The sequence below is a fragment of the Cetorhinus maximus genome, chromosome 2 (genome assembly GCF_964194155.1).
Source record: "Cetorhinus maximus chromosome 2, sCetMax3.hap1.1, whole genome shotgun sequence".
Lineage (NCBI taxonomy): Eukaryota > Metazoa > Chordata > Chondrichthyes > Lamniformes > Cetorhinidae > Cetorhinus > Cetorhinus maximus.
Genome location: NC_135880.1, coordinates 226,527,810 through 226,540,107, shown reverse-complemented (window position 1 = coordinate 226,540,107; position 12,298 = coordinate 226,527,810). Strand labels below are relative to the sequence as shown.

The 12,298-nt window shown below is 39.9% G+C and overlaps 1 protein-coding gene across 1 annotated transcript in view; it reads right to left on the bottom strand.

Moving 5' to 3' along the window:
* The window catches only part of cbl (Cbl proto-oncogene, E3 ubiquitin protein ligase), a 211,490-nt gene that overhangs the window by 15,777 nt on the left and 183,415 nt on the right, over positions 1-12,298 (bottom strand). Inside the window, exons 10-12 of the mRNA XM_078533480.1 lie at positions 8,503-8,634; positions 1,996-2,376; positions 316-410 (exon numbers count right to left, since the gene is read on the bottom strand). Coding sequence (XP_078389606.1) covers positions 316-410; positions 1,996-2,376; positions 8,503-8,634 — 608 coding nt within the window. The remainder of the gene's footprint in view (positions 1-315; positions 411-1,995; positions 2,377-8,502; positions 8,635-12,298) is intronic.

The following is a 12,298-nucleotide window of genomic DNA, read 5'->3' as shown; positions in this document are numbered from 1 at the left end:
AAATAAACTCAGGGAGAGGAAGGAAAGGCAAGTAAACTTTTGGAATGCTTTCACCAGATTTCTGTTATTAATTTATGTAGGAATTTATGATATCTACCTGTACCAGAGACAATCACAAATTATGTTGACATCTCAGTTAATAATGACATTGCAGATCACATGAAAGAAAAATGTCATGGCATCATGGAACAGGTCATCTATGCATCTCATACAGGTAAAGCTATTTATTTCCCTAAACACACTGTATGCAGATAATATAAACCATCAATGACACCTGATCTCAATGTAATATCCATAATACAGAACTTTATGTACCGTGTAGCAAGAGAGTAGATGGCATTCGCTGATGTGGAGGGTTTCACTTTGGAGGTCTCGTACTCTGAAACATCGTTCAAGGCACCACAGAAAGCCTGCAATAATTAGAAGATATTAATAAGGTTTGGTGTATTCCAATATGATTTTTTAAAAATCAACATGAAGTAGGGGAGTTAGATATATATTTCTCTTTTTTTATTCATTCATGGGGTGTGGGCGTTTTGGGTGTAAAAAAGCTGACAAGACCAGTATTTGTTGCCCATCCCGAAGTTAAGTCAACCATATTACTGTGGTCTGGAGTCACATGTAGGCCAGAGCAGGTAAAGATGGCAGATTTTCTTCCCTAAAGGATGTTAGTGAACCAGATGGGTTTTTATGACAATTGATGATAGTTTCATCATTACTGAGATGAGCTTTATATTCCAGATTTATTAAGTGAATTCAAATTCCATCAACTGCTGTAGTGAGATTTGAGCCTGTGTCCCCAAAGCATTAGCCTGAGCCTCTGGATTACCAGTCTAGTGACATTACCATTACGCCACCATCTTCCCCATGTGTATCCAAGAACATAAATTAAGCTGTGAAATAGTTTTACCAGTCTGACTTAAGGTGTAGAATCTACTAAAGCCCTGTCCATAATAAGGGACAACCACATCGCACAGACATCACTCTGACATTTGCTCATTCATCTCATTTTCTTTCTCTTGTCCTTCATCTGTATCTTTCATTTCCACAATGGTCTCCATGAGTAAAAAAGTTGACTATAAATCTATGGCTTTTGTTTTATGCTGGTAAGCTGCTGTCAAAGTAACATAGTCTGGCATGTAAACCATGCATATAGGTGTGATAACTTGTAATTCTGTACATGCAGTTAATTCAGTTCTTGCAAGTTGAACAGCCATTTAAAATCACAAGATAATTATAGCTAAGGAAAGCCGTTCAGCGTGTTTTAGTTCACCCATCCAGGGAGATCCTGAAGTTGCCCTACTGCAGCATCCAATTGTTTCTTAGATAATTCCACAGTTTGATCTCTATTATATCTTGGAGTCCATTCAATGCATTGTTAATCCTTTATGTGAAGAGCTGCTTGATATCAATCCAAATTTTACATTTTAATAGTTTGAAGCTATATTTCCTTGAGTAAATTTCTCAACTTAATTTAATATAATTTTCTAGATTGTCTTTTTCCATACTGTTTACTGTCTTACATCTCTAAGATCATTTCTCTGATGCTTCTTTTTGAGCCAGATCTCTTTATACCATCCTTATCTATTTCACCATTATTCATGGAGTATTTGTGTCACTTTTTTTTCAATTCTAAGTGCAGCATTTTACCCATTGCTGCAATAAATTTCATGTGCTCCATCCACTTGCATATTTTGTTCAACTCACTTTTAACTCCTGAGCTACCTCCTTGGGTTTACCAGCACCTCAGAGTTTGATATTATTTGACTGAATTTGGGTTTCTGAATCCAAGTCACTGATGTAAATTAGAACAGTGCTAATTATTGAACGTCTAATAAAATGTCTAAGTAAAAACCTGCACCATTAAACAGAAACTTGAATCAAGCACCTGGGCACAATGGTTAATTGAGAAGTTGTGCTGAAGTTAACCCAAGATCCGTATAAGAAAGTATCCAATTCTATCAAAATGAAATGTAATGTTGTTGCAATTCTCACCACTGTACTGTCAAGTCCGAGTGAGCTGCTATGCCTAACCGCCTCTGTCCTACTGTCCATCTGAGATGACAATGCTAAAGGCAACGAATGCCTGTTGGATAACTCTCGGCCTGTCCATCTATCCCCAGGATTAAGAACCTGAAGTGGTGCTTTAGCTGCCTGAGATCGTGCATGCCAGGCTTCTCCAGGTCGGTTTGGCGGTAGAAGAGGCGGTTTATCTCTTGGCAGGAGGTCGCTCGGCGTGCTTGGTAAAGGACGTCTCTGCATTCGAGAATCCACACTCGCAGATGGGTTTCGTTCAGGTGGGGGAGGTGGAAGTTCTCGATGAGTTGGAGGAACAGGTAAAGGCTTGTCCTGTTTATGCAGGCCACTAGCGGAAGTCTGTGGGAAGAGAAAAAGAGTACTCAAAACATGAAACCTTCGGATCTTTAAAACACAATCATCCCTGTTTTGAAGTAAATGAAAATGGTGCTTTTAGATCAGGTGTTTGAGGTTGAAAAGTTCTCACTAAACAAATGTTTAGCAATGACTTGACTGAAAAGCATAGTGCTTCAACAATCACAGAAGTGAGGGTAAACAGAAGGCAATCACTAATTTGTTCATCTCAACTTTTCCTGTTATACTCTAAGTGTGCTTTGAAACAATCTAATACAGAATTACAGAAATATAGAAATACACATTGTAAATAGGGTGAGAAAGTGACTATTCCTCACTTATAAGCTGTAAAATAACCAGATAAAAGTATCTTGAGTCTCCATTTAGAGACTAAAAAGTTCAGAAAAAGCCATACATAAATATCAGTCATTTGAATTTTTACCAACCATCCTCCTTTTTAAAAGACATACTTGTTTTTGTCAAATAGGAACCACAAAAATTGGGGCATCAGGTTCACACAGTTAGTTAGAATGAGCTTCTTTCAGCTCTCGGATCTGGGTTCCAATCGGACACAAGGAAATGGAACGAATGCCGTGTCTGCAAGGGTTCAATATGAAATGGGTTTCAACAGTCAACCTCAATTCTCAATGGGCAGAACAAATTTGGAAATAAATGGTCACCCTCATGCTGACAGACTAAAGGTGCAATGGCACACTGGTTCAGAAGCTCCTCCTTAAATTGGTCAATGGTAAATCAAGCTATTTGCTCTGCTTGATACAGATATTGGGCAACTGAAATAGTCATGCACTAATTCCCCAATGTGACCAAGAGCTGTCAGCTTGCTGAATCTAGCTTGAACAGAATCACATCATCCTTTTAAGTTCCCTTGAAACTTAACAATGAAAGTGGTCCAATTGCACCTTGCAACTCTAGATTTTAGCACAATATACTAATGACCTCAGCTCTTTCTAGAATGTTTACATGAGTGAGGTTTCAACCACATTCCCCTCTTCTGAAGGAACTGTAGAAATAACACCATGCAATTCCAACATTCATTTTGAAACTGCATAAGAATATTACCTTCAACTTACAAGTCTTTATCATCATAGACTATAATAACTTTAAGAATGTGGATCAACTTATGATCTATTCTGACTTTGATCAATTTGCACAGTGGCAATGCGAGTGAACTAGAGTGAGAGAGTTCAAAGCCCACCATGGTAGCTTGAGAATTTGAATTTAGTTTAAGAGGAAAGCTGGAAGTAATAAGTTGCTTTTTGAAATGGCACTGTAAAATTGTCAGGTTGTAGTAAAAAAATAAACTGGCAAAATAAAGTTCCTTAGGATATAGGGAGAGGAACAAAGGTAGCTTGAGAATTTGAATTTAGTTTAAGAGGAAAGCTGGAAGTAATAAGTTGCTTTTTGAAATGGCACTGTAAAATTGTCAGGTTGTAGTAAAAAAATAAACTGGCAAAATAAAGTTCCTTAGGATATAGGGAGAGGAACAAAGGGATTTCGGAATACAACTACACCAATCACTAAAAGTTGTGTCATTGGTTAGCAAGGCCATAAAAAAAAAGGATTGACAGGCCTGGCTCTTTACCTTGAAAATAGAAGGCTTGACACCAGACCTAATAGAGGTCTTTAAAATTATGAAAAGTTTTGATAGTGTGGATACAGAGAGAATGTTTCCCCTTGCGGAGAAGAGCATAACTAGATGCCATCAATATAAGATAGTCACCAAGAAACCCAATGGGGAATTCAGAAGAAACTTCTTTACCCAAAGAGTGGTGAGAATGTGGAACTTGCTACCACAAGGAGTGTTGAAATTATATAGATGCATTTAAAGGGAAGCTAGACAGGCTTATGAGGAAGAAGGGAATAGAGGGTTACGATGATGAATTTAGGTGAGAAAAGATGAGAGAAGGCTCAAGTGGAGCGTAAACACTGACATGGGCTGTTTAGGCTGAATGCCTTTTTTCTGTGCTGTATTTCAGCTTCCTGCACAGCTGCATCTGCACGGGTAGGAACGGCAATTTTTATGCAGCACACGTAATGAGCCTCCAGTTCCTTCTATTATTTCCCCTGCTCCCCACACATGTCACTGATTCAAGTGTCATTTAGTCTGACACCAGGCACGCACATGCATTTGCCGAGTGGTAATTTAATACAGACATGATATACTTCTTATTGCCACAAACTAAAAAGGCCACCAGACCTTGGCATCTACAGCCTATAGTTTTGACAAATACACACTTCCCGATGTCAGGTTGATATAGATCCTGCCACTTGACACCATTACTTCACATAAACAGGAACAATGGACACAAGATAAAGCTCACCAACACAACAATGATTCCTCCCAGCTTACAGCCTTCCTTACTTTTTCAAATTATATGTGATGCAATTATGGTCCGAGCTCCTCTGCAGCTTCCTCTTTTATTCCAAGCTCCAGGTAGGTTATCCCACAAATTCTTCCTCCACCTCCTCATATATCCAGGGTGTTGCAATCAGGACTCATTTCAAAGCCTCTTAATTTAACTCATTACTTTCCTGCATAGTCCTTAAAACTCAAACTCTTGACCTCAGCTTTCTTTCCTTCCTTTTAAAGTTTACAACCCTTCAAAAACTTGAAATCTGAGGCACCTAATCATTACTTACTAATTTAATAAAGAAATGGCAGATTTGTTAAATGAACATTTTGTATCTGTTTTCACATTAGAGGAAGAGAACAAAATCCCAGCAGTACAAGGGAACCTAAAAATATGTCAAGAGGAAGAACAGCAGATTTAATATAATTAAACAAAAACAAAAGTGAAGGGATAATAATAGGACTTAAGGTAGAAAAATCATCAACACCCCAATTTCCATCCCAGGGTATTAATAGAAACAGGTGGGGAAATTTTAGATGCATTTGTCATAATTTTCCAAAGCTCTCTCAATTCAGCAATTGCAATTTGAAAATTGCAAATGTTTATTTAAGGCAAGGAGGGAAGAACCAGGCAATTACAGACCTTCTAGTATAATGCTAGACATGGGCAAGTTGCTCATTTCAATCATCAGGGGACAGAGTGACTAGGCAAACAATTTTTAAAAATCATTCATTCATGGGATGTGGGCGTCGTTAGCTAGGCCAGCATTTATTGCCCATCCCTAATTGCCCTTGAGAAGGTGGTAGTGAGCTGCCTTATTGAACCGGTGCAGCCTACGTGATGTAGGTACACTCACAGTGCTGATCAAAGAGAGTCAGCATGTATTAGTGGTGGACAGATCGCGTTTGACTAACCTGGCTGAATTTTTTTGAGGTGGTCACCAATAAGGTTAACAGAGGAGCTTGGGATATAGTCTATTTGGATCTCCAGAAAGAATTTAACATAGTTTAAAGCAAGAGATGGGGGAAAATATAAAGTTCATGGTATTGGAGATAACCTTGGGATATGAGTTGATAATTGGTTAAGAGGTAGAAGCCAATATGGATAAAGGAAATGTATTCTGACTGAATCACAGAAATGTTACAGCACAGAAGGAAGCAATTCAGCCCTCTAAGTCAAACATCGGCTCTCCAAATGAGCAATTCACCTAGTGTCATTCCCCCATCTTCTCCACATAATCCTGCACATTTATCCTCTTCAGATAACAGACAAATTCTCTTTTGAATGCCTTGATTGAACCTGCCTCCATCACACTCTCAGGCAATGCATTCCAGCCCTTAACCATTCTATTTTTTCCTCATATTGTTTTTGCTTCATTTGCCAATTACCTTAAATCTGTGCCCTCTCGTTCTCAATCCTTTCTTGAGTGGGAACAGTTTCTCCCTATCAACTCTGTCCAGATCCCTCATGATTTTGAATGCCTCTATTGAATCTCTTCTCAGGCTTCTCCTGTCCAAAGAAGAGTCCTAACTTCTACAATCTAACTTCAAAACTGAAGTTCCTCATTCCTGGAGACATTCTGGTGAATCTTTTCTGCACTCTCTCCAATGCCTTCACATCCTTCCTAAAGTGCAATGCCATTAGCTGGACACAATACTCCAGCTGAGGCTGAACTAGTGTCTTATACAAGTTCAACATAACCTCCATGCTCTTGTACTCTATGCCCCTATTAATAAAGCCTAGAATACTGTATGCTTTATTAACCGCTCTTACAATCTGTCCTGCAACTTCAATGGCTTATGCACATATACACCAAGGTCCCTCTGCCCCTGCACCTCCTTTAGAATTTACCTTTTATTTTATGTTGTCTCTCCATGTTCTTCCTACCAAAACGAATCACTTCACATTTCTCCACACTGAACTTCGTGTGCTACTTGTCCGCCCATTCCACCAAATTGTGTGTGGCCTTTTTAAGTTCTACACAATCCTCCTCACAGTTCCATAGCCAACCTAAACCTTATGATATAATGATCCCTGTTTCTTCCATGTTCTCCTACTGATATTTGATCCACTTGGCCCACTGCATTCCCTAGAACCAGGTCCAGCAGTGTCTCTTCCCTTGTTGGACTGCAAACATATTCTGCAGAAAATTTTCTGCACACCCTTAGAACTCTTGCCCCCTGTGCCCTTTACAATACTACTATCCGAGTCGATATATTCAGATAATTGTATTATAACTACTCTATAATCTTCGCACCTCTGTCATTTCCTTGCAAATTTGTTCCTCTACACCCTTTCCATTAATTGGTTGCCTATAGACTATATCGAGCAATGTAACTGCACCTTTTTTATTCCTTAGCTCTAACAAAATATATTCTGTTCTTCACCCCTCTGGGATATCCTCTCTGCAATGCTTTCTTAATCAATACTGTCATTCCTCCCCCTTTTCTTCCTTTCCTATCTTTCCTGAACACCTCATATCCAGGAATATTTAATAGCATTCTTTGAACCAGGTCTCTGTTATAGCCACAGCATCATATTTCTACATGTCAATCTGTGCCTGTAATTTACCAATCTTATTAACCACACTCCGTGCATTCACATACATAAATTAAACATTAAACTTGATTTATACTTCATTACTTTCGCCCTTACTCTGAACTCACCTAATAACCCTACTCTAGTGCCATCTATCTCTCCCAATATTCTGTGTGCCTTGGTATTCCTCTCTGATATTTCCTCCTGGTTCCCACACCTCTGCCAAGTTAGTTTAAAGTCTCCCCAACAGCACCGGCAAATCACCTTCAAGGAACTCAGTCCTGGCTCTACTGGCAGAATGAAATAAATGGGGCTTCCGAGAGTTCTGTATTGGAGTTTCAGCATTTCACCATCTATACCAATAATTTGGGTGAATCAATTGGGAGTTAAATAACTAAGTTATCAGAAAGGCTAAGTTAGGAAGGAGCGTAGATTGAAGCAGAAAGTTACAAAGGGACATAAATTAAGTGAGTGGACAAAACTGCAGCAGATGGAGATCAATGTGGGGAAATGCCAGGTTGCACTGAATTACATAGAATTTACACCACATAAGCAGGCCATTCAGCCCAATTCATCTATGCCAGCATTGATATTTCACACAAGCCTACTTCTGCCTCTCTTCATCCAACCTTATCAGCATAACTTTCTAATGCTTTTGCCCTCATATCTTTATCAAGTTTTCCCTTAACTATATCTATACTATTCACTTCAACTACTCCTTTTGGCAGCGAGTTCCATATTTTAACCACTCTGTTGGTAAATATATTTCCTCCTGAATTACATATTGGATTTATTGGTGACTACCTTATATCTATAGGCATGAAGGGTAGAAATGCTTTGCCTATGAGGGAGCATAAGTTCTGTTGGTAGGCATTGCATTCTTCCAGGGAGTGTTTGGTGGAATGGGAGTAGATAACTTTCTCACCTCCCCGCCACTGCCCCCCAAAACCTTTGCTATACCCTTTAATGTATACACTAAACATGTACTGTATAAGGATACATGGGAGCAGTCGAAATCATACTGAAATATTTCTACCAAATCTACACATTTTGGGCTGGATAGCTTTCTATTTTTATCTGGTAGCCAGGCCAAGATAAAGAACTTATTACGCCACGAACGACAAGTGTAAATTCAGCTTTGCCAGTACACTGAGACAACCAACCGTGCCTCAATGTTGTCAATAAAAGCACGTAAAATCATCCCAATAAAACGGTCCCTTACCTTAGGTGAAACACAAGGGCTAGGTGCACAGGACACGGTAGGTGATCGATGCTGCAGCAGGTCTAACCGAGGAGGAACTGGTGGAAGTGCTGAATTGGGAGCTGGGGCGACTGGAGATGGTGGCCGTTCAATCTGTTTGGGAAACAAATTGCAAACTAATATAGTGAGCAATGCTCACAAGAAACATTGTGCAAGGTCTCTAGCATAAAATATTTTTGCATAATATCAGCAGTCTTGTACAGTATTGCAGAAATGTAGAACAATTGTTACTGTTTCTCGGTAAAAACAAATATCAAATAATTGGCAGAAATATAGGGGAAAATTAGCCAATTTATCCCTAACTTCTATCGGCTCCTGCAGAAAGAACACATCTTGGGTCATAGAGACAAGACATTGCCAGGCTCGAATGGGATTACCCCACAGGCAAATGGCCTGCTGACTCTCACCATCTTGGTCATGCATGAAGAACAGTCTTTCGGAGACAGCTGGCACCCAGTCAGTGCCTTCATGAGAGGAGAGAAAATTGGAAAATAAATATAAACCGATACAAATAAGTCAACTATAGGGCCAAGGAATAAATGGAGTGCCCTGTCAAAGGACTGAAAACCAAACACATCTATATCAGTAAAGAAAATCAAAGTGAAACAACATTAGAACTTCCAGCAGAAAGGAGTTTAACAGTAAACAAAAAACTTTGAACATAGGAAGGACCGCAACAGAATTAATTACACAAGGAAAACAGGACAGAGATAAATATAGACAACAGTTATATCATTGGTATAGCAGCACAGAATGTTAGTGCTGTTGATGTTAGGACACAATTGCCACATTGCTGATAGAGGAAAGCTGGAAAGTGGAAGTCATGTACTTTGGTGGACAGGAATCTCTCTGCCTCCAAGCCATTAATGTATGCTGCCAGTAGGTTTTACAGACTGGTACTGGTAAAGGCCTAGGAGTAGACATCCCATCACCTGGAAATAGGGAATGGAGACAGAAAAATGGTAAGAAGGGCAAAGGCACAAAACTGTTTTGTTAACTCTAAGAACGCTATGTAATTAGCAGGAGCAAGACAAGTCCTAACTAACCAGAACTCAATCATGTTAATTACCCATCTTTAACACGTGGTCATAAAATGCTGAAATTGTACTAAAAAAGGCAGATATAGAGAACTAACTGATATGCTGGTTGTGTAAGCAGCTGCAATGTAATTCTGGCAATGCATGGAAATTCAACAGCCAGCATTACACGGAGTAACTGGGATCAGATATATATTATAGGGGTTCTCTACAATGATATTCTCAGTTATCACGAATGCTTCTCCTCTATTATTTAGCTCTTTGGTTACAGTGCTCATGCACACTTATTTCTTTTCATGGTTGCCATGATATTTTCCAGCTTTGTAGATAAAGGAAGCGACAGAAGAACATCTAGACTTTACACAAAGCCAGCACTTTTCTCTAGCCCCTCCCAACTGAGGGCACTTTCAATACTTAAATGAGCAAGTGTCCCAGGTGGAATGCGGCAGAATTTAAACAGAAATATTTTCTGTGCTGAGTACCGGCTGAGGGTGGCAGAAAAACAACTGCCCTCAGAACTACATACTGGAAAAGGTAGAGGCGTGAACGAAGTGACATTAAGAGGCACTCTCCATATCCAAGGACTTTGTAAAGGTGAATGCCAATTGAGGACAGCATCAGGCTCAGCTGTGTCAGCACTACTGTCAGACATAATACAAAATAGCAAAATATTTTACAGGCACATCAATAAAAATGAAGGCTGTGATGGGAATAGAACAAGGCATTTGATAAGGTACTGCACATAAGGCTACTTAATAACAGCCCATGGTGCTGGGGTAGTATATTAGCATGGATAGAGAATTGGCTAATTGAAGACAGAGAGTTGGGATAAGGGGGGCATTTTCAGGATGGCAACCTGTAACTAGTGGAGTGCCACATGGATCAGTGCTGGGGCCACAATTATTTACAATATATATTAATAACTTGGATGAGGGAAGTGAACATACTATTGCCAAGTTTGTGGATGACACAAAAATAAGTGGGAAGGCAAGTGGTGAGGATGACACAAAGAGTCTACAGAGGGATATAGACAGGTTAAGTGAGAGGGCAAAAACTTGGCAGATGGAATATAATGTGGGAAAATGTGAGGTTATGCACTTTGGCAGGAAGAACAGAGGAGCTGAATATTATTTAAATGGAGAAAGACTGCAGAAAGGCTGCATGGGAGGTGGTGGCATAGTGGTATTGTCACTGGGCCAGTGTTCCAGAGACCCAGCGTAATGCTCTGTGGATCCGGGTTCGAATCCCACCACGGCAGATGGTGAAATTTGAATTCAATAAAAATCTGGAATTAAAAGTCTGATAATGGCCATGAAACCATTGTCGATTGTTGTAAAAACCCATCTGGTTCACTAATGCCCTTTAGGGAAGGAAACATGCCGCCCTTACCTGGTCTGGCCGACATGTGACTCCAGACCCACAGCAATGAGGTTGACTTTTAAATGCTGGGATGGGCATTAGGGATGGGTAATAAGTGCTGGCCTAGCCAGTGACGCCCACATCCCATGAATGAATAAGTAAAAGAAAGCTGCAGCACTGAGGGATTTGGGGGTCCTCGTGCATGAATCACAAAAAGCTAGCATACAAATTCAGCAGGTAACAGGGAAAGCAAATGGAATGTTGGCAAAGGAAATGGAGTATAAAAATAAGAAAGTCTTGCTAAAACTATACAAGTCAGACCACACCTAGAATACTGTGAACAGTTTTGGTCCCCTTATCCAAGGAAAGATATCCTGGCATTGGAGGCAGTCCAGAGAAAATTCACTAGGTTGATCCCGGGTATGGAGGGATTTCTCACGAGGGGAGGTTGGGCAGGTCGGGCCTGTATTCACTGGAGTTTAGAAGAATGAGAGGTGACCTTATTGAAACATATAAGATTCTTAGGGAGCTTGACAGGGTAGATGCTGAAATTGTTTCCCCTTCTGGGACAGTCTAGGACCTGGGGGCATAATCTCAGAGTAAGGGGTCACCCATGAACGCCCCTCCACGCTCCTTGAAGTGGCTATTGGCAGATACTGCCTTTTCACAGTCTTCCATGCTAACTGTTTCTGTAAGAAAACACATAAACTCAAAACAGAAGACTGCCTCCCTACAATCTATCCCCACGGCAATGTGCCACACCTGGGATGCCCAGATGGTGATTTCAACCAATTAACTTCAACTCCCAAACTTGTCCTTCGATCAGAAAAGTGTACAGAAAAGTATACAAGTATTTCCTTGTTTATGCGTGGCTTTCAAACCTTTCTTTGATCTGGGGACTTACATGAATAATTCACATCTCTAAAGATGACGAAGCAATTTTCCTCAGACTTACTGTCTTCAATTCCCCAGCTAAATGGCCAACCTGCCACTTCATAGCTCTCACCCTTCTAACTCTGACCTTGTCACATGAACTATCCTTTGAATGGTAATTACTTTAAGTTTGCTTACCAACCTCTCATACTCAGGTTTTTTCTCATTTATCTTACACTTAACATTTCAATATTCTTAAAACATATGAATCTGAAATTAGACATAATAATAACAGTGGATTCCTGCTTACTTACCAACTTTAGCAGTACTGCAATGAATCGGAGACTACTCTCTACAATTCTAAGTTGGGCTGTACCAGACAATAGCTAGCTCAGTCATGATTCCGGTGCACAGACTGTGCTGTATTTCGCCTTTACCATTTACTGAAAATGCTGGAAGACGCACTGATTTACAAAATCACAACATGT